Below are 23,458 nucleotides of genomic sequence, written 5' to 3'. Positions count from 1 at the left end.
CATGGCGAGCGGAGCCGGAATGGGGTTGCTGGGGAGAGCCACCCTAGAGGTCCGCATAGGCAGTCAGGTGTGCACCCAGGAGTTCTACGTGTCGAGTGCGTTGTGTCACGAGTGTATCGCAGGTACCGACCTCTTAGAACAGCTGGGACTCAACGTGCAACCCCGCCAGCGATGCGCCACCATGGAGAGCAACGGCAAGCGGATTCCATTCCTGGGACGAGAACCAACGCGCCCCCGCTTCACACCTGTGGCCGCTATCCTGGCGACGGCAGTCACCATCGGGCCGCTCACCGAGATGCTGGTGCCGGTGGCAACATCCCCCACCGACCCCGCGCTCCGACCATCAGGGGAGGTAATGCTAACTCCTCACCCGGAGTTGGCAAAACGGTATGGGGTCGTGGGATCCGCCACGTTGGAAAACGCAGATGGGGACCGATTGTTTATGCGGATGTTTAACCCCCACAGTACCCCAGCGATACTGCGACGGCGCACCCCGATAGCCACCGTACACCCCCTGCACGCACGCCACTCTAACGACTCGGTGTTCACACTTTGGGCTGAGGACCCCGGTCGTCCTGAGGGTGACCAGGACCTGGCCTGGCGAGTCGGCCCGACTCCCCGAGCCGAGGTCGTTCCCCTGCTCGACGCGTTACATGTACCATGGGCGGATTTACCTAAGGGAGAGGCCGATCGGCTGCGCGAGTTACTGCGGGAGTATGCCGACGTATTCAGCGAACACGACTCGGACGTGGGTCGGACCGACCTTGTTAAGCACCAAATTGACACCGGTGCAGCCCGACCCATCAAACTCCCTGCGTACCGAGTGGGCGCACCCGAACGCACCCAGATCAAAGAGGCGGTTGGGGACATGCTTCGCGATAACATAATTCAGCCCTCGGCGAGCCCCTGGTCAGCCCCAGTGGTACTAGTAACGAAAAAGGATGGGTCAACCCGGTTCTGCGTCGATTACCGTAAACTGAACGCAGTCACGCTCGGCGACGCCTTCCCCATACCCCGCATCGACGACACTTTTGACAGCCTCGCCGGAGCACGATATTTTTCCACCCTCGATCTCGCGTCCGGGTACTGGCAGGTGGAGATGGCGGAGGAGGATCGGCCGAAAACCGCCTTCACCACCCCGATGGGACTATTCGAGTTTCGAGTACTCCCGTTCGGACTCACCAATGCACCCGCGACGTTCCAGCGGCTGATGGAGTTGGTGATGCGGGGCTTGCAATGGAAACAGTGCCTGATTTACCTGGACGACGTGATAGTGTTCAGTAGATCTTTGTCTGAGCATTGGTCCAGGTTACGAGAGGTGTTCCAGCAACTGCGAGCGGCTCATCTCAAGCTCAAGCCCCGTAAGTGTTACATCGCACAATGCGAGGTGGGGTACCTCGGGCATCGCGTCAGCGAGGCAGGCGTGCGCACCGATCCGGAGAAGGTACGCGCCGTAGTGGAGTGGCCACGGCCAAGGAATCTGACGGAGATCAGATCATTTTTGGGGCTCGCCACCTATTATCGTCGATTTGTAAAGGGATTCAGCGAGATTGCACGCCCCCTCACCCAACTCACCTCCCCTAAGCACCCCTATCAGTGGACGGGGGCCTGCCAGACGGCCTTCACCACTCTCAAAGACCACCTCACCCAAGCCCCCACCCTCGCTTTCCCCGATTTTACCACCGATTTTATTTTGGACACCGACGCCTGCAGCAGCGGGCTGGGCGCGGTGTTGTCACAGGTACAGGATGGGACGGAACGAGTCATCGCGTACGCCAGCCATACCTTGAGTGGGGCCGAGCTTAACTATTGCGTGACCCGCCAAGAGTTGTACGCCGTGATTTTCGCATGTGAACAGTTCCGGCCGTATTTGTACGGCAGGAAATGTCGCGTACGCACTGACCATTATGCTCTGCAGTTTCTTCTTACATTCAAGGAGCCACGGGGGCAGATGGCCCGGTGGTTGGCGCAGTTGCAGGAGTACAACCTGCAAATCGAGTATCGGGCTGGCCGGACGCATGCAAACGCGGACGCCTTGTCGAGGCGGCCCACGGTGTACGCCGAGACCAGGGTGGAGGAGGCCTGCCCGTGTTTCACGGGGGGACGCTGCCGGCAGGCAACGGACCCCCGAGGGGCCGCGGCCACTGACCCCCCCCCAGCGCGAGAGAGTGCAGTGTGCGCCACAGAGACCCTCCCAGGTGGCACCGAGGATCCCATCGACCGCCCGGCAAGCACGGGACCCACGGCTCGGGACCCGGCGGGTCACCCGGCCCCGATCGGACGGATCCAGGAGGACGTCGGCTGCGCCTTCCCGGGCCTGAACGACGAGCAGCTGAGACAGACCCAGCAGCGGGATCCCGATCTGGCGGCAGTGGAGGCGGCACTGTGGGGGGAAAAGAGCGCCCTACCAGGACCCTGGAGCGGTTTGTATGCCCGGTTGTGTGTGCAGAACGGAGTGGTACGGGAGTTAACCGAGGCCGGCCAGCCGGGGTGCATCTGTGTTCCTGCCCAGGTGCGACCCCAGCTGCTACGGCTGGTGCATGACCACCCACTCGGTGGCCACGATGGGGAACGACGCACTCGAGAGACCCTGCGTCGCCAGTATCTCTGGCCCAAATTGGCACAAGACGTGGCGGCCTGGGTACAGGGCTGCCGCGCCGAAACCGGCACGATACCAGGTACCCCTAAGGCCGTTCCGCGTCAGCCGCACGAATCAGCTGGTCGGGATCGACCTACAGGGGCCATTCCCACGATCCCATCGAGGCAACCGATATATCCTGGTCGCAGTAGAGTATTTCACCCGCTACCCCGTGGCAGTGGCCATCCCTGATAAAACGGCCTTGGTGGTGGCCCGGGCATTTGTGGAACATTACGTACTGAAGCACGGGATCCCAGAATGAGTCCTCACCGACCAGGGTAGCGAGTTCGAGGCCGAGCTGTTCCAGGCACTGTGCCGAGAATTCGGAATCCAGAAGGACCGAACCACAGCGTACCACCCCCAAGCGAATGGTATGGTGGAGCGCATGAATCAGACCCTAGCGGGGAAACTCAAACGTATGGCGGCCGCAAATCAACGGGATTGGGACGAACACCTCCCCTACGCCATTTTCGCCTACGCCACCACCGTACACACGTCGACGGGACAAACCCCGTTTTTAATGATGTTCGGCCGTGAGTCTCGTTTACCCTCAGATCTGCTATTCGGCGTTCCTTCCCCCCAGCCGGAGGAGGGAAGCCGCCCCGTGGAACACCTGTTGGAGACCCTGCGAGAAGCCCGAGGCCGAGCATACCCGCAAGGGGAAGCCGCGCATCGGCGGCAGGAACAGGGCACCCGACCCCGCATGGAACCCCCCTTATTCCTGACAGGCGCTAAGGTGTGGCTACACACCCCTCGCGTCGGGGCCGGGCAGGTGGGGAAACTGACGACCTACTGGTGGGGACCCTGGACCGTAGTGCGACAGATCTCCCCCTGGACGGTACTAATTTATAGCGGGGAGAGGGATCGAGAGACGGTGGTCAACGTCCGCCGCTTAAAACCGTGGAAAGCGGCCCCGGCGAGAGAGAACCCCGTCACCCGAAGGCCCCGAAATCCCGGAGTACCCGCACCCCTCGTGCTGGGGGGCCTCGCACCCTACATGGGCCCCGCCGGGCCCCCGAGGCGCCCCGATCCAGTCAGGAGACGACGCGGATGACGGCTCCTAAACCCTTCCGCTGCTGAGTTTGTGCCCCAGCCCGCAGGTACCGAGGGACAGGGAGAGCCGCTGGAGTGGAGGAGGAGGCCGCCGCAGGAGCTGCAGAGGACGGCGCCACCCGCCCCGAGACCAGCCACAAGGTCCGGATGGATCCCCCGGACCCCGCAACGTTTTCTCGTGGGCGCGGCCCAAGCGAGGTGCTCCAGTCAACCCGGGACGGGGACTGGCACCTCGGGGGGTCAGCAGGCGCCCCATCCCCAACCTCGCCACCACCAAGGGACGGAGCCGACCCCTCGTCCCCCTCACCTCACCTCACATGAACACACCCGCACGCATTTCCCCCCCCCATAGAGCTGGAAGGGGAGGACACCTGATCGACCAGTTTTTATCCGAGAGACCCTTATCGGGATTAACTCTCACGGTTTCCGGCGATCAGGGAGTTGGATGACCTCCCCCGACGCTACGTTGCACCGCGGCGCTGCGACCGACCTTAAGATGGTATGGTTGCGGCGAGGGGCATTCGGCCACCGCGGTTGAGGCGCATCCCCCACACCCACCCCCAAGTGTCGACGAGGCAAGCAGGGACGGGACGGCATAATTAGCAGGAATGCGGCGGCTCTCGCATAGTCACGGAAGGTTGGGATGGTTGCGCTTGAGCGCGCAGGCACAATTGTTGGGGAGGGTAAATGATTAAGCTGAAGGTATGAATAGATCGGGAGAGGGGAGGCGCGCGGGGAGCCGTGCACAGATTCCCACGACGGGCCTTTGTGATGGACACTGCCGCATGAACTTCAATAATGGGGGCCTGCATGAGAAAGGGATTGATTGGAATTTGCGCTGCGCAACGCCGCACATTGATTAGCATATCACAGGCGCCCGGAACCGCGGTGCGCGTGCTAGAGGGCGCGAGCCCATTGTTAAGGAAAAGCTGTGGGCCACCATCCCGCACGGAGCCGCATCCCTTTGATGGAGGGAGGATAAAAAGGGGGGGCAAAGGAGAGATCGGGCTCTTCACTTCTCTTCAAGAGGCACGCGTGCAAGTCGGCTCCCAGCTCTGCCCTCCGGACGTCCGCGTGACGTGTCCCGACGGCATAGAGGAAAAGCCACAGGACGCCGAATACTTCCAACAGTGAGTAAGAAGGTGAATTAGAATCATAGCAGATAAATCGGGAATAGGTATAAAGGTATCAGCGTAGGCCAGCCTCGTCGACTCACTGATTTAACATCTAGTTCCAGGTAGCGGACAATAAATCATTAATAGCGAAGCGTGGTCTCGTGTGATCTTGTGAGCGGTGTGTCGCATGTAGAGCTGCGTGTGTGCGCGTGCGTTTGCTCCGCGTAGGATACAGGTGCGCGATCATAACGTGAGTAGTCAGGGCGGACGTAGAGAGGTGTGAACGTGTGTGGTGCTGCATACACAGTGGTTCACCACGTGAGTGAGCGCTGCGCAGAGCTGCGCGGAGCTGCACGTGTGGGTGCGCGTGTGTTCACTACGTGTATGATACAGGTGCGCGATCACAACGGGGGTATTCAGTGGTGAGTGAGTGCCGCGGGGAGCTGTGTGCGGGAGTGCGCGTACGTTCGCTACGTGTCGGATACGGGTGCGCATTGGTAACGTGGTTATTCGACGTAGAGGCGAGTGCCGCGCAGGTCTGTAGACGGGCGCACGCTCGCAGCGTGCGAGAGCTGTACGTAGCGGTGTAAAGAGGGGGAGTATGGCGTTCGATTGATGATGCCGTGCGCACGTATGCTTGTAGCGGGGGAGCGCTGCGTGAAGCCGTATGGGTAGGGGCGTCGCGTTCGAAGGCCGGCGAAACCCTAGCGGGTATTAGGGAGGTGGGGTAACATAAACGGAATAGGGGATGATGGCAGGGGGGGAACCCGGGGGCCAACGGCCCCCACACCTGCTTAGCTCGTGAAATCTGACGCGATTGGGCTCATTCTAGGTGATCTGGTCAAAGGTGAAAATACAATCATCAGTCTATGAGTTGTTTATTTGGCCAGGAGAACCTTGCTGAGATGCAGGTGGATCTCTCTTTGGAAATGTTGTGAGGCTTTGATTTTATATTTAATATGCATAAGGGAGAACTTATATTCACACAACGTTATTGAGTTAAGAAAAATTAAAACAAATGACACCATGTGAAATTAGTGTAGGGAAAATATCGGATGCAAAAAAAAAACCTAAAATAAATATAGCTTACAGGGAAAAGCAAAGCGATGTAAATAACTTACAAAATCATCACAACGATTTTATGCAATCCTTATATATTACCGATGCGTGCAGCCGTTGAGGCAATTTTAAACCTGCCAATTGCTTTTTGCTATGAATTCAATTCCTGTGACGGTTTTCAAAAGGAGTCAACTATGAAATATTGATGATGTTCATGATGACGACGACGACGACGAGGGAGAGTGGTAGCTCGGCACCGAGGTCCCAGGGTGGTGGGAATGTGCAGGGAAGGGCATTGAACGCCGTCAGTGAACGCCTTAGCGGTGGCGTGATTTTATTGGCTGTACTTTGCTGTATTTCAGCTCATCGCGCAGAACTGCGCCGGGTTTCCCAGCGTGGCACAAGTCTGTGCATTGCAATGCATTGCACGCCGGTGTTGGGAATATAATAAATGGAAAAGTAATCCATGAAATACATTCACATTGTCCATAATACAGGTTTTTTGGGTTAGATCGCGTAAATATTTGTGTGGATAAACCCGCCACCACCCGACACAGCCAATGAGTAAGGTTGTAAATGTTGTGGCTTGGCTCTCCAACACACCAGTGTGCTGTACTAGTAACGAATTGGCACGTTCTGTTTACGTGACAAACCTTACGAGTTGGCTGTGTCGGGTGGTGGCGGGTTTAACGACACATTTATTTATGCGATCTAATCCAAAAAGACATGTATTGTGGACGATGTTGGTGACGAAAGCCTACGTGTTACACTGCCATTCACATTGCTCCGCACACCAGATGTAAGTGCGGATGCTGTGCTGCTGCGAACGTTTGGATCAAGTGTTGAACGGCTGCACTGCATTCACATTCAGCTGAACAACATTCAGCTGAATGTTTCCACCTGGTGGTGATGATTTTAACAACGGAAAGGAATACAATCTCGATTTCGTGTGGCCAGCATGAGCGTTTGGAAAGGAAGATCCATTTCAAAAGTATGGTCTATGATGGCATGTTACGTGTGAGTGTGTGTAAAAAGTGTTGTTATATGTGTGTATTGTGTGATGCAGTGCATATGTTTGGAGTGTTACCTTATGCATAGCCAGCCAACCAGATGGCTCAGCGGTAGCCGCTGGCAATTGGAGCATTGCGATTTCAACTCCTGGTTGGGCATTGAATCAGCCCATCATGAGGTCGATAAAATAAGTACAACTTCGTGGGAAAGCCAACAGTGGAATTTCCACCACTTGCTCAGAGCTGTAAGCTGGAGATGAGCACAGCCTCGTTGCTCATTGGAGCAGGAAATGACTTTTACTTTTTTTTACCTTGTGACAAATTCCATCTGATGACCTGTCATGGGCTTTCCAATAGATAAAACCGGCTGTAAATAAGTACCCGGAGAAGATGATGTACGGACATTGCAACGTGGTAAGCCAAAGCTGACTTGGCATGATGTGCTGGTCGTAAAAACTGCTTCTTGTTTCGCTCGAGTCTGCAAGGCTAAAGGGGATGTCTCGTTCCGGTGTGTGCTGCGATATTTAGTGGTGCTCGTCACCATCAGGCGGTCAGACGAGAAGCCAACGCCCACCCAGCCGTCTGTGTCGGCGCTCAGCTCAAATTCCACATCTTCCCCGAGTCGCCGGTAGCTGAGGAAGTACTCGCACGAGTCGGCATCGCAGCCCGGAGCTCCGTACCTGCCCACGCCAACGTGCACAAACACACGCACATGCACAAACACACGCAAAGACCCGTGGAGCCCTCACTGGCTGTTGGGGCAAATGTTGTTGGCGATCACCTATTAAGGCCTGTAGGGCACATGAAAGGGGCGTTGTGACCAGTACTAGTGCTGACGTGTACACATTAGATGCCAATTCAAGGATGAGTCAACCTAGGAGAGGTTCCGATATCGCTCGTAACTGATGATCGCCCTGGCTGCGAATCGACCTCGGGTTACCAAGTTCATAATGCAGTGTGATAACCACTACGCCATCACTCCCATGACATGCACATGGACACGCACTAGGATGTCAGATCAATATGTCCCTATCACTCACCACTTTGGCAACGCTGCTTAACTGCCTCCTCTGCTGTTTGGAACTCCCTCTTCTTGGCAATCGGAACATCGTGTTTCAATAATGATTTTATTTCCTTGCACCAGATAACGTTATTCATATAGACCACCATGGTGAAGTATGGTCAAACAACCCCCATGGCCGACACAGCATGGACGGGCTATCATCCAGCGGTGGATTTAAATAAAGAGGCTTAATATTTACAATTCAGAATTCTAATCCTTCCGCCTCCCCCTGTAACATTTCTGCTTGTATATAATGCTGCCCCCTGCATGTAACACACGGGAGCAAATACACGTCCAACGTCGCCCTGGCAGAGGCAGGCGTTTGTCTCAATTGGCTCTCACCTCGCATAATAAAGAACTAAACTGTCACCGATCGCGATGGCCCGAGTCCGCCCGCCGCCCACCTGAAGCATCCCTTGTCGATGCCGCAGTCGTCCGAGCGGATCGGCACGAACGGGTCAAGGGGTGGAGGAGAGGGCAGCGGTCGATCTGCACGCGGCAATGGGGACACGCGAAGTGGTAGCGGAGGGTGGGGGGGGCACGGTAGTGTAGTCGTTAGCACGCTGCGCTACGAACCCGGTGACCCGAGTTCAATTTTCCGCTCACGGCCAACATCGGTGACGAATACCTGTACGGGTCCTGGGCCTCCACTAGGTCGACTCAGCCTCAAATTCGTACCTGGTGTGGTGTGTAAACATCGCCATTAGGGAGACAAAGACGGCCGGGCGTGGTGTTGGCCACCCTATGAAGGCCGTGTCGGCCTTGATAGGTGCACACTAACAGCACTTGCCCTAACAGTCTGTCAAGCCTATACGGAGGATCTTTGTCTTGGGTGGGCAGTGGGATGGTGGGGGGCTCCTTAATGGCAGCACTCGCACCGTGCATGCATTTCGTGTTTCAATGCTTGCATCGTCATTATTGTCACCTGCTTCTTCCCCGCAGTGCTCGACTTTGGATTTCCCATCCCGTTGTCTCAGGTTGAGCTTGCTCAAGTCAAGAAATATATTAACTCTGATCTGTTACACTTTTAATTGTGCCGTTTGTTGCTGGCTTCTCGGCGTCTTGAACCTCTGGAGGACTATGTTCGGCGACCGCGATTACAAGAAAAATAATCATGAACATCCATGGCCTGATGCCTGCCTGCCTACCTCTCTCCTCTCACTCGACTTCCCTCTCCTCCATTAACCAAGGCTTTTGTGGAAGCCCCCCCACCCACCTCCATTCAACCCTCGCTCATTCTCCACTGCTGCCCCATAGTCTGGAGCTCCCTTCCCCCAGCCATCTGTTTCATGGATTCCCTTGCCCTTGTTTGAAGTCCAGGCTCAAGACCTTTCATTTCTTCCTTCCGCCTAAAATGAGTGCCTCTTTGTCTCTATTCAATAAATAGGCCCACTGTTTCTGAACTGCATCTTCAGATACAGTGGATGTTACATTCTATATATATATCCACATCGTATTGTAAATTGTAATGTAGAAGTACCGATTTTCATGTATGGGCACTGGATTGTTTAGTAAACATCTCTCCATGCTTTCTTATCTCCATGGCCATGCTGTAGGATTTTACAACTAACGTTGCAGCTGTATGAACTGCAAGGGACAGACGATTTTGATGGCCACTGGAAATGTATGAATGTGGTATTAAATTAAGTGGATGCGCATACATGAGCAAGGCACGGATGCAATCGGTTCCCCCTGTGGCTGGCACATCCCGTGCTGTTTCATTTCGGCTTGCGGAACAATCATCAAGTCGAGGTTATCGAAGCTGCGAGCTTCCCACACCGTATTCCTCCCTCGTGCATCACGCAGCGTTGAGTCAATACGTCACAGCTGTCAGTGCCAGCGTCCACCGTCGCTAAGCAGAACTCCAGTTTTTTCAAGACACAAAAGCACATTTGTGAATTATCTTTTTTTTTTTACATTACTTGTGTCTCGGTCTCACATCATCCAGGGCGGCTGGGAGTGCCCGTAGCGCCTCCTCCTCCTCTGTCCACCCCGCGATTTCGTGGTGGGCAAGGAACCGGCGCTGGAAGGCCGCCCAGTCGCCCCTCGCCGTGGAGAATTCTATCAAGACGGGCAGGCGCTGCTGAAAGGACGGCGCGAGCTCCGTGGTCAGCCGCTCCTCTCTGAACTTGGCGCCCCTTCCAGCAAACAAGATGGTGGCCCCCGGTCGCTGGTCGCGCTGTCGATGATGCGGCACTCTCTGGTTTGTCAGGGCCACACCCGTCAGACCCATGGTGCACTTGACCGGATGCATGCTACACGTGACTTCCGGCGGAAGCTCCTGTGCTCTGGGCGGGAGATTCAAAATCTTCTGCCGGATCAGTGGTGGGAACGGCCGTTGGTCGCAGACCCGCTCCGTCTTCCTCCGCCGTGATGAATTTCTTCGAGGATGTCGGCCGCAGCGTGGAGAAGCTCGGCAAGGCGGGAGTGCACAGCTCGGAGAGCACTCCCCGATGTCGGTGATCCGCCCGATGGCCGAGCTGGCTGCTGCTCAGCCGGCAGCATCTCGCCGTCCTCCGCCGGATTTTGCGTCCCTGCGGCAGCTGAGTCGTCGCCGTCTTCGCCCGGGCTCCTGGTCCACGTTTTTCTCCTAGTCTCCATACTAATGTAGCCACTTCTGACCCCAGTTGTAGTGGGTAAACAACTGGAGGAGAGTTTGAGGCAACACGGTTTATTAACAGTAACTGCTAACACAAAGGGGTAACGGCCCCTCACACCCGATACGCTGAGGAGGTAGCCCCTCCAGACAATGTACGCCTCTCGCTGACTAATATACATCTTCTTGAGTGAGGCTTCAGTCTTCACTGGTATAAGCTGGAGTCGACCCTTGCCAAGGGTTCGGCTCTGCTCCTTGGGCTCTTCTCTTCAGGAGTCCTCTTCAGTCTTCAGGTGAACGATGACTGCCGGGACCGTTCAGAGGTCCGGCTTTTATACAGAACCGCGGCTCGCTCCGCCCCAGCCACACCTTCCTTCTCGAACCTTCCAGCAGGACCTGGGCGTGTTGTCATCCCACAGCCCCCTCCTGGGGTCTGGGATCTGCATGCCGTTCCATAGGGGTTACCGTTGGGCCCTGTGGGCCATAGTCCCTTAACACTGGGGCTCAGCCCCTCTTCTGCCCCCTATTGGCATGTGGCCGGTACTACCGGCTAACTGCATGGAGATGGCGCATCTTCGCCAAATAATACCTTTACACTTGCAATATTGATATAATGAATGAACACAAGGATCATCATAACATTGTCTTAGATAACATGAAACTCAACAATTGGTCCTGGATGGACCAGGCACCTATATTAACACTGAATAGCTATACAAGAGAATAAGCTACTGTGTTAAATAAGGTCACTTCGTGTAATCATCATATTGCAGCCTAAATGTACAGCGCTGCACATAATACTGAACTGTGGATGAGATACTTCTTCATCCTTGCTCTCAAGATCTGACTCGATTTATTCAATTACAAGTAACATTCACAATAATGCAAGTGGCAGGCTTCGTTGTTAACTAGGCCTCATATGCATAATAACAATTTAACGGCATTATAAAGACTTTTACAGCATTATAACGGCAATCCTAACATTATAACAGCATTCCCAGTATTATAGGAACATAAACGAACCTACAGACAATGCTTCTTAAAGTCCCACAATGAAGAGATGCACCTGTCTTCACTGAGACGCTATTTGTGACTTCATTTTGTACTCTGTGTAATGGCTGACACCCTGCCTCATGACTTAGAGAATGTAAATCGTCACTTCCTGGTCACGTGACCAAACTCAACACTTTATCAGGAAGTTCCTGTGTAATCAACACCCCCATACTAGCCATGGGGCAGAACAACTTGCATTCATCTCTGCACTGCGTTCAGCAGCCAACGACGATATTATTTTTACACCATGAAAATCTTTGATGGCGGAGCAAGGAGGAGCGCCAGGCACAGACGACTAACGTTACATCAATTTACGCCTCCATAGCACAATTGTACGTGAGAGACATCGATCGAAAAGCCATGAGTGTGGGTGACATGAGAGCGAGCTCTTCAGCCCTTGGCACGGATATGCCAACAAATGTGCACCATGTGCCATCTCTACGGGGAATGGAAGGGCATCATCCTCATCAGCGTCACCGTTTGACAAACGTTTGCGGCGCTTTGCCGCTCTCACAGAGCGAAGTTGCATATTTTCACAAAAAATTATTTGGCGATTCCACGTGGCCAGATGTGCACAAGCACAAATAAGAAAAAAAACTCAACTTATTCGTCAATAACGCTGCAGATAAAATTGTAATATGTCCCCTAAGGTTATTAGGGCAATGTTTTAGGGCAATGTTATTGACGAATATGTTCACTATTTTATTTTTGCAGACAGAGCACGTGCAGTTCCTCTTAAATAATTTATGACAGCAATTATTTATGCAACCAGGGAAGCCTCACGAAGTCTTCAATGTTTGTTCTTTCACGACGATCCTGCTGCTTTGGATATTTTACCAGCTGGCCAATAACCTAATTGCTTGGCCTCTTACCACCACGTTCTTGCCCCGCGTGTGTCTGTCGCACAAATATATTGGCTGCATCTCTGTGTGATCTACAGTATCAACCCTCACTTGAAGTCACGAGATTACAGGAGTGCACCACCACACCCAGCATGTGATGGCCGAGTATGGAATAGTCAATACTGGAGTTATGTTGCCAGGAAAACTCCGGATCAATAGATGTGAAATACGTATTGTTGAAGCCCATAATTATTAAGCTGAATTTACTGCACTTTATCTAATGGGCTGTTTCACGGTATATAATTCGCACTGGAGAATACAAAGCTGTAGCCTGGTTTATTTTGTATAACTACTGCAAACATACCATAACATTTCGATGAGAATTGTTTTATTATGTTTTATTTTTATTATTTTATTACTTCCCTTCTACGTGACTTTACCGAAAGAACCAAGAAGATGAATACCATAACATGTGTAATGCGCAGCAATATGATTGAAGTTACGCTGCGTAGGTGAGAAAACCATATATATTATGTTCACTGAAATAAGGAAAATAATAGTTGAAGGTACGCAGCTGGGAAGCACAGCAGAGCATGTAAATTAGGGGCAAATATTGAAGATGGACCAGGATTAAAATAATAACAATAAATAGGTGAGTTAGGACAGGATGGGGTTGGAGTATTTTTTGGAAATTATATTTGTTCGGGAAAAGGCAACATCCAAATGTGACTACAGAAAAAAAAGTGTTTCAGTCAGTGCATGTTACCTCCTAAGACAGGGATGTGAAACACAGACCGACAACCAATGCGGAATTCAAGTGAAGAACAAGCATCAAAGAAGCAGGGAGAGATGCATGCTGGGAATTGCATTGAGATGTAAGCAGAGCAGCAATGTGGATCAGAGAACAAATGCCATCGAGAGACACAATTTTTTGATTGGTAATAAATAGGAGTGGGACTGGGCAGGACGTATCAGTGGACGGGACAATCGCCGATGGACGTGACTCGTAATCGATTGGCAGCCAAAGCGAGGAACACAGACGAGAGATTGACCACTGCGGAGATGGAGCGCCGTGCACAGCAGCGAGAAGGATTGTCTGTCGGGGGACTGTGAGGAATTGTGATGATGTGGGGAAGCCTCCACTATATATTTTTCCACTTTGAATACACTTTAAGAATCAAAATGTGCTCAATTTGCTTCTCCGTCGGTAGTTATGATAATGGACCATAGAGTGCAGAGTTTGGTCGAAATGCGTATATCGTGAAATTGACAATGCATGTGAGCTCACCACTCCCCTGTCAGGTTATTTTTTCGTCACAACCCAATAAACTTTTAATTCCAGGAATGAGCTTTTAAGTAATGACTGTAATAAATATCCCCACTAACCCAAAACATGCCCCGATGGCAATAAGAGTATCAGACCCATACCATGGTGCCTAACTCAGGAACATGCATTACAATTTGGGCGTGTGTGTGAATGCAGCCAAGTGTTAGTGGATTTGCCAATGCCGCGCTGTGTACCGACACCGTCCAATTAATTCTCAAATGGACAACGCGTGGAGCCCAAGCACGTGACTTGATGAACAAATAATCGCACAATTACACAACTTGCTGCGAGAAGGGGTGGAGCGGTGGCACAGTGGTGAGCGCACCACACTACAAACCCAGCAACCCGAATTTGATTCCTGGCCATGGCTAACATCAGTGGCAAAAGAAAACCGATCCGGTCCAGGATCCCCTCTTTCACACACCCGCACTGACCCGCTGAGTGAAGCATGGTCAAATAACCCCCCCCCCCCCAATAACTGACAAGGTGTGGGGAGGCCCGTGGACAAAGGGAAGGGTTGTGCATTACTATTATACTTTCGGAAGATTCCCATCAGTGGGGATGAGGCGAGTTTGTGTTCATCAGGGATGATCGGTTTGCACTTTGCACGACTAAGCAACTCACGCAGCTTCATAATTAAGCCTTCAAATAAATGTCGGAATGTCGACAATTGTTGTCAAATGTTAATGCTGATTAATCAGTTCTCTATTTTTGATTTGCCATTCATAAAACCAAAACAGTGCTCATTAAAATGGTTTTGTCTGTAAGCAGCACGACTCGGCCCTGAGAAGATGTAAAGCATCTTCTCTTTTAATAAACGTCGGACAGATTGCATTGATCACAAAGCCTGAGAGGGGTGGGGAATCAACCTGATGATGGTCCCTACACGCAATTGCAACAGCAGTGGGTGAGATTTCAGGAGGCACGATTTCAAATGATGCCCAGTAATGAATACAAAGCAATGCAGCGGAACGTAAGAGAACACAAATAATGTTTTCAACTGTATAACATCAGCAATGGCTGTGGCTAAAAGTCACACTGACCACAACGGTACACTGAAGACCGGTTTACGAGACATACACAATGCTTGTAAATAAAATAAAAAACAGTGAGAAAAAATCAGCAGTTGTGATTGAATAAGACTAATATTTAAACAAGACGTAGTGACAACTGCATACATATGCATTTGGCATACGAAGAGCAGAATTCTTTCTGGAAAATACATATGCGTGCACTTACTGCGGACAACGAACAATACCGTATCCCAATAAATCCATTCACGGTGGATTTTATTGCAACCAAAATAAATAAACTAAACTACTGTTAATCTTTCCGTGCACAAACGTTTGGTATCCTAAATGAAGTGGAATTTCCCAAATGTTCCGTTTATCCCGCATCCCTCCGTCCGGCACACGAGCGAGCGGCCACGAAATACTCGAAGAGACACGGATCTCCTTTGCAAGAGATGTTTGTGACTGGAATGGGATCTCACCCAGTTCAATTAAGACGACTACAATCTCCCAGAAGAGCCAAAGAAAAATCATTATATACAAATGTAGATATTATCAATCTTGATTTGAAGCTTTAGATATTAGATATTATATGTTGAAGTTGATTGAATAAAACGTGTAGACTATTTTCGGTACTGTACGTAACACCAAATTATTCATTGTAATGTAACTACATTCATAATATTTTAGTTGTATTACTAAAGGTACCTTACATAAATCAAAATATGTAAGCATTCGTTTTTACTTTTTGTTTGTACCACGTTAGCATTAACAAACCAGATTGTTTTCACTGCACTAGTGTATGTTAATGTGTGACGCTAGCCTTAAGCTATTAATACACATTGCGCAAAGTTTCCGGGTTGAAACCACTCGATCTTGGAGGTCATGATAACCCCCCCACCTTGTTCAAGAGATTAAACTATGCGTCGGGCAGAAGGCCGTATCCGCTTGACGAAAAGATGGCATCAGCGGTCAGTTATCGGCAAACATGGACGGGAAAAAAACAGTTTCCGCCAAAATTCAAAGCAAGCAATAGGCTCTCACATGGAGAAGTTACGGCACAACCTTTACCCACCTTCTTCACCGATGACGTGTGAGCTGAACAGCTCCCGGGTGAATGAGCTGAAGCTGTGGCTCTCGAGTTGCTCCCCGTGCCAGTGGGCAATCGGTGGAAGCTCCATCTGTTCATTATTCTGCTCCTCCTGGATCTCCTGGAACTCCTGCATCTCTCGTGGCCGTTGTATCTCCTGCTCCTCCTCGATCCCCTGCTTCTCCTGGTATTTTTGAACCTCTTGGAACTCCAGTTCCACCTGGATCTCCTGCCCCTCCGGCTCCTGCTCGATCTCCTGATTTTCCGGGTACTTTTGAACCTCTTGGAACTCCAGTTCCACCTGGATCTTCTGCCCTTTCTGTATCTCCTGCTCCTCCTCGATCTCTTGCCCCTCCTGCATCTCCTGCTCTTCCCCTTGCTGCTCCTCCAGCTTCCAGTCTCCCTCTGTCCGCCCCCCCTCGTCCCCACGTTCCCCGTGTCGCTCGACCGTTTCGCCGTAGTCGCTCTCTCCACCCTCCATCATCACCATTACCATCATTTCTCCGTCCTGCTTGTCATCTTCATGGCGATTTCGCTGCTCATCTTCTCCCAATAGCAGCAGCGACTCCAGGGACGGGAGGAAATTCGGATCCCCGACGAGGAGCTCGGGGTCACTGCTCCTGGCGGGGTCCTCCTCCTCCTCGTGTTGCCGCTGCCCAGGCTGGTCTTGCTGCCGCTGCTGTGTGTCCCCCGACGCGCTGTTGTAGCCGGGACTCACGTTGCGGCTGCTCTCGCCGGCACTTGCCCCGCCGGGCCACGCGGCCGAACTCTCCGCGGAGTCCGAGGCCGAGAACGAGGCGGACCGCGGCTGCAGCCGGGAGCTGTCCGGGGTACCGGCCGCGCTACCGGCCGCGCTGCTCGCCGCGCGCTGCGTCGTCAGCCACCACAGCAGCAGCAACAGCGGAGGAGGCAGCGGAGGAGGCAGGGAGAAGAGGAGCGGACCGAGGTGTGTAGCCATGGCGGAGAAGGGGGAGGCTGCGGCCGCTTTCGATGCCCCCGGCTACTCGGACGCGGAGCGAGAGGAACGCGATCTCCGACACCGACCGGACACGAATCCGATACAAATCGGATGCGGAACGTGCCGCTTCCTCCGTAGCTCCAGAAAAAAAGCCTCAAATTGCGCTTATTTATATATTTACTATTCCCATTAGGCTATTACCGGAACCATTATTAGTGCTCGCTGCTGATATTAGCGCCGCTTCAGTCCACCGTGTTCAGCAGCAGCAGCAGGTCGCGTCATCACAGCGTCGTTGTGTTTTAACGCCTTCATTTTCCCCGTCGTTACCACTGCAGCGTTGCCCCCATTGTTCGCGATTTCAGTCGCCGCTAGAATTTGGTCCGAAGCCTCTTCGCCCTTACGCTGCTAACGGCGGCAGCACTGCCATGTGCGCGCTGAGCTGTGGAAGAAGCAGCGACGCCCACCAGTCCCGCGCGGCCACTCCCGCAAGAGGCGCTTTTGTTTCGTAACGGCCATTGGCTTCTGCTGCCATGCTGCCTTCAGAGTTCAGAGGGCTTCCCGAAGACCACGTGCGCGGTGTGGGACGGACGGACAGCGGCCCCGCATAGCGCCGGGGCAGCTCGAGGGGGTTGAGCCCCCACCGAGCTGAAGCTTCAGCACCCACCCCAACCTCCAATGTTCTCGCATAATGTCCGTGATGCAGTCATTTTTAGTCTGTTGATGGTCGGCGACGCGGCAATCGACTCATCTCGACTAGCTGTACACGATGCACTGTGGTACATCGCGGAGTGTGGCACTGATTTCAGATTGAATGATACCCCAGTCGCGGAGTTAAGTAGACACCCCTGGAAAAAATATTGTTCCAGAAATAAAAATAATAATAGCGTCGGAGTTTTTTTATTATTTGGTACCCCCATGAGGATCAATTGTTGTAGTTAAGTCAGCAACTGTTGGGCGGAAAATTACGGATGTCGCAGCCTTTCCTCGTATGTAGAGTGTATGAGAACGAGAGCAGAGTGCACGATAGAAGCAGATCGTGTCGTTGTTCATTTCTGTTTAGAATTTAAAATGTGTAAAGTTTGTGTAACACTGTACGTTCCTTGGCCACCACTGTGATAAATTGATTAATTACGCTTGTTTGCCCGAGGGCAGCCTCACTGTCGACTTTTTAAAAGAGGGTTCTGACAAGTTTTCACTGCAGCTGGACAATGTTGCTATGTGTAAGCCAAATTGAGTACTGTAATTTGCGGGTAATGCTTCAGTCTTGGGATGTTTGGCCGATATTGGTTGCATTGTGTTTTCAGCTACAGGAGGAACATGGAGAACCCGGAGGAAACCCCTTGCAGAGAGGATACAAACTCGACATAGATAGGAGGCCGAGTTGGGGGAATCGAACCCAGGAGTTTTTGTTTTGCTGTGAGGCACAATTGTTACCACTGCGAAACACATGAACAATACACCAAAATACCCCAGCCGACCAAGGGCACTACTTTGGCTTAGCATATTTTAAAATTAAGACATTTGAATATGCATCTTAAACAATACGCGAACATGTATTTCCAAGTGATGTGTTTTAACATTTATTACGGTCGGCAGGAGTGTTAGATTTTGTTGTATATGCCATGAAAATTACTGCACTGCAATGTTTGCATTACATAATCCGACTGAACAGTAAACATGTGATGGCAACCATTTAATGATATTCCCGTTTTTAATAATATGCTACACATACCTGTCAACCTACCTTATTACAGACCAATTCAAACATTATTGGTCACCCCGTGCCTTTATAAATCTCAACGTTCATCCTACAAAGTCCCATCACAAGGGAGAAAACAAATTGACAGTAGATAATTATGTTTTTGCCCGTATTGAAAAGGTTGTACGCCGTATGGACCTGAAAACTCAATTCCCCCTGTACAAGAATACGGGTAACCCGTATGGGTTGACAGCTAAGTGCAACATAATAGCGTGGCCTCGTGGTAATGTTTGCCTCACAGCAACAAGGCCCTATGTTGTATTGCTGACATGAGCGCCTTGTGGAGTTTGTATGTTCGCCCCCTATACAATGTAATTGGCATTGGCCAAGCATACCAATTCTGAACATTTACCGGAAAATTACTCAATTGGTATTATACGCAGCAGCAACATTGCCCCTACTGCGAAAACTTGACAGGACCCTCCATCAAAAAAAAAGTCTTGAGGCTCTCCTGGGTACATACTCGTAGTAATAATAGAACCTAGCGCAGCAATCTTCACTTATTTTCAGCGGGGTGGGGGGGGGCATTTTCACCAACAAGATATCAATGTGAGGGCCGCCACACCGCCTGCACGTCAGAGGCCACACTAAAGGCCACCAGGGGCCGCCAGTGGCCTGCGGGCCTTGCAATGAAGAACACTGGTCTAGCGCAGGGGCCCCCAGCCCCCGGACCACGGACCGGTCAGCACCGTGGCCTGTTAGGAACCGGGCTGCACAGCAGCAGCAGCAGGAGGTGAGAGCGGTGAGGCCACGCACGTGGCCCGCCCCCATTATTTTATTATTCACCACTTCCGTCCGCGCCTCTTTCCCGCACTGCGCACTTGTCACAGTGTTGGTGAGCCCACAAGCTGCTAACCCCTAGTAGCCAAAATGAGTCAAAAACAAACGTCGCTGGAGAGCTTCTTTGAAAAGGGGGAAAACCCCAATGATGACCCCCCCCCGTCCGTGAAAAAATTGTCTTCCACGAAAGAAACCGGTCCCTGGTGCCAAAAAGTTTGGGGACCGCTGGTCTAGCGTATCGGTGGGGCCCCTCACTCCGCAGGGCGCAAGCACACACGCAACGGGAAACTGCTAGTTACCTTATATCCAGGGAAATCCCACTGGGTGTCAATACGTTTTCAGCAGGATTACACTTGACATGTTTGGCCAGCTTCCTTGAGGACGTCTGCACGTGAAGAAACGATGTCCAAAATAAACCCATCGAAAGAGGGATAAGTATTATCACTCAAAATTAATCGAGATATGTTACAGAACTTGCACTGCAGTATTGATCTCGCTCTCATGCCTCACACAGACACATCACTGCCCCTGCTGGCGAGTATTCCAAGCACATCACCTCATTGCAACCGACGAACCACAACTTGCACGTCTCCGCATTGAAGGCATGCGCCACCAAACCTGTGGCTGGCCACGGGCCAGGCTCCCAGTAGCAACACAAAGGACCGTAGGGCCCTAACCATGGCCTGGACAGAAACCCCTTGGCCCTCGTGATCCGAGCCTGAACGCCCGCGTTTGCGCCCCTGTGGTTCCTCATCAATGAAATGCATATTAAGCACTCGACAGATGCCAGCACATTAAAATATTATTGGGTCCCCTCTGCTCCAAATGTTTGGACGCTGCCACTGCAAGCTGCTCAAGTTCGCTGGGCAGACCTGTCACCAATAATATAATAAAGCCTGCTCACCAGGGCTCGCCGGGCGAGACAAACCAGCAGATGGTACGGCCCATTTGGAAAGTGTAACGCCTTGAATAGCATGCAAGGGGGGGGGTCCCTTGGCGTACGACGCATCACGATTCACACAGCCGTCGCCGCTGCTTAGGTTAAAATATTGTATATTTCATAAAAAAGTGATACATTATCTCTGCGGCAATGTGACATCAATAACATCCGCGTGATTACCAACAGTATGAAAAGGTACAATATATGGCTACGAAAAAAGTGATGCAACAAACTGTAAATTCTACATACAAACGGCAATATTCATGTATACTGTACATCTAAATAACTTACATCTAAATACCACTTTACATCAATGAAATGACACGTCGTGTTTTAGTGACCGTTCTACAGCATAGCCTACGAATCAGAAACAGAACATGTACGATCATTGTTAACCCACGAGACACTTCACGGATAAGTGCTTGTTTATCAAATCTAAAGGGATGTTTTTTGAGGTGCACAATGATTAAAATACAGGTCACAAAAACTACATCGTTTTGTGAATCTGGTCATAACATTAAACGTATGTGTGGTTACGTAAATTCATAAACAACCCTTTTTGCATGAAAGATGACAGTAAACATAACCTCCCTTTGGGGAGCCCTAAACTTTAACCACCTTGAACCTCACACCCAATATATCCCCCCCAATGCCACACCTTTTTTGTACCTGGTAATGTCTCAACAGGGACAGCCTGTTCATTGTAAATGTTGCATAAGCATAGATAACAATTTGTAATTAAATGTGTCCAGGAAGTTTCACTTAATTTCAAGGCTCTTTCAGCGACAGTCCCTGACGAGGATGTTTGGCCAATTTTTATTCGTGTAATTTTGCACGTGGGTGCCCAGGAGATAATTCACACGTGCACCTTGCACGGCACTAAAGCTGACGAGACAGGTCAGCAACCTAGCTGCTGTACTGTATCATACAGGCACCACACTAACACACATTTGATTGCTGCATGATCAACCAACCCGACCTTCAGATTGCTTTTAGCCATCGAACAAAGGCGGTCACTGCTTCGCACGCTTTCAGATGCGCTTCTGTGACCATCTGGAACGCTCTTCCAATATTAGGAGCTATGCACTTTTAAATCTAAATTTAAAACTAATTTCTTGTGGAACAGTTTTTTGTACATTTTTTTGTCCTTCCCCTGCACCTCCGATTAGCACGGTTGGCTACGTACGGTGAAAACTAAGTTCAACGTACATACGTTAATGCTATATTACAGGTGCATGTCACCACACAAGTCGATTCCAGTTAGGTGCAATTTGCCTGAAATATCCATCTCATCGCATTGGAGCTCGAGCCAATCGTGATAGGATAGTTAATCAAGGTGGACTTCCCATCTCTTACCAAAAAGCATCCCTCACAGGAAGGCTTGGCCACTAACTCACAGGTGGGGTGTCCACACGCGTGGATTCATGCAAAGTGCATCGGCGTGCCTTTAGGAGAGCATGGCATATCAGAGATAGCGTGGATCAGCATAATTGTTCATTGCCATCGTCTGGGCAGATGTCTGGTGAATGCATGAACACAATGTCTCGTCTGTCTTTAAGTCTTACGTTGAAAAGATGACCAAACTGGCGGACAAAAACCTATGGTAATAGGTTTTTACCGTTTCAACTGGTACAAAAATTTATACCTTTATACAAAGGATCATGTTTGCAATAACCACAACACAAGCAGTCAAAATGCCAAAAGGCGTCATCTGGTCCAACACCAATGGAGACTAGGCTCTAAGAAAAGCTGCCTCGGGTGTGGACCAATCAACTTCAAGGACAGTGCATATCATTATCAGAGTTGTTTCTTTTTGTTTGCATTTTGACTGCTTGTGTTGTGGTTATTGCAAATATGATCCCTTGTATAAAGGTATCAGTTTTTTTTACCAGTTTGAAAGGGTAAAAACCTATTACTATATTTTGCCACTGGTAAAGGAGATGTCTCATAGAGGACAAAAACCTCTCACTGCAGACGTGATCCCTGCACACAGTTTTTGTGAGCTCTGCAAAAGTAAGGCAAGGTAAAAGATCAGCGACAGAGGCAGTTTCGCAGGTGTGTCCACGACACGCGTGTACTTATGAAGAAGAGTCCCTAATGAGTGGAATTGCAAGGTTATTCATTCCGAACACCTCCCACTGTGCACATACTACGCTGATTACAGCGCAAGTAATCTGGCAATACTCATTTGGGTGTGAACATACTACCAACTGTACCATGGCTGATCTTATTAACACAACACAGCAGATAATATAATGTGCATAATTAAACATTTTCGTCACACTGCAAGAAAATGGACGACATTAATCACGGATTGTGTGGGAAAAAAAAACAATGGTTGATGGTGTAAAGTGTTAGCACGGAGAGTTTAAATTTTCCAGAAGCATGGCCTAAAGTTCTGTCATCATTACTCTCCTTGGTTTCACTGCTTTTGATGCTCCAGTTCTTTGCCAGGACACCCTGTAATCAAAAACAAGCAGCGAGGGTGAGAGTTGTTTATATATTGTTTATGGATAGAAACAACAAAAATACAATTAATATATTTGAGTTAAACGTTGCTACTCTAGAGATGATCATCATGGCGGTACCCCGGGGTACCAAATAATACAAAATGGCCGAGGCAATTAAATATTTTATTTCTGGGACAATATTTTGTTTCCTAGGGGGGTGTACTTAACTTCGCGACTGGGGTACCAATCAATCCGAAATCGGTGCTACTCTGCGATGTCGAAACGCAACGAGGACGATTGCGCTGAAACCCTGAAGGCTCTCGGCACGCACCGGAGTACATCGTGTACAGCTCGTCGAGATGAGTCGATTGCCGCATCGACGACCATCAACAGACTAAAAGTGACTGCATCACGGACATTGTGCAAGAGCCGGGATCCTATGGTACCCCGGGGTACCGCCATAAGGTTCAAATATCGAATAAACCTAATAGAGATAGATTTTACTAAATAATTATTTCGATAATCACTTTGGCTGTGAAGTCCACCTAAAAAATAGAAAACATAAATTAATGATGCTGTATTGGTAGTGGTGCACAATCGCGATTAACAGAAACTGAACACGTTCCTCGTTTATTCTTTCGTACGGCTGCTGATGTAGATGCAGAGCATCAACTACAATTTCACATTCAGGTGGTCAAACCCAGATAACACTGCG

The 23,458-nt window shown here is 50.7% G+C and overlaps 1 protein-coding gene across 2 annotated transcripts in view; it reads right to left on the bottom strand.

Moving 5' to 3' along the window:
• The window catches only part of FRRS1L (ferric chelate reductase 1 like), a 45,606-nt gene that overhangs the window by 6,134 nt on the left and 16,014 nt on the right, over nt 1-23,458 (bottom strand). For both annotated transcript variants that reach the window (XM_078592826.1, XM_078592820.1), the window contains exons 6-8: nt 15,842-22,753; nt 8,343-8,427; nt 7,417-7,555 (exon numbers count right to left, since the gene is read on the bottom strand). In XM_078592826.1, coding sequence (XP_078448952.1) covers nt 7,417-7,555; nt 8,343-8,427; nt 15,842-16,814 — 1,197 coding nt within the window. In that variant the 5' untranslated portion in view covers nt 16,815-22,753. The remainder of the gene's footprint in view (nt 1-7,416; nt 7,556-8,342; nt 8,428-15,841; nt 22,754-23,458) is intronic.

This window comes from Lampetra planeri, chromosome 1, assembly GCF_965212315.1.
Source record: "Lampetra planeri chromosome 1, kcLamPlan1.2.h2, whole genome shotgun sequence".
Lineage (NCBI taxonomy): Eukaryota > Metazoa > Chordata > Hyperoartia > Petromyzontiformes > Petromyzontidae > Lampetra > Lampetra planeri.
Note: the sequence above shows the minus strand (reverse complement) of the source record. Positions and strands in the feature narration are given on the sequence as shown.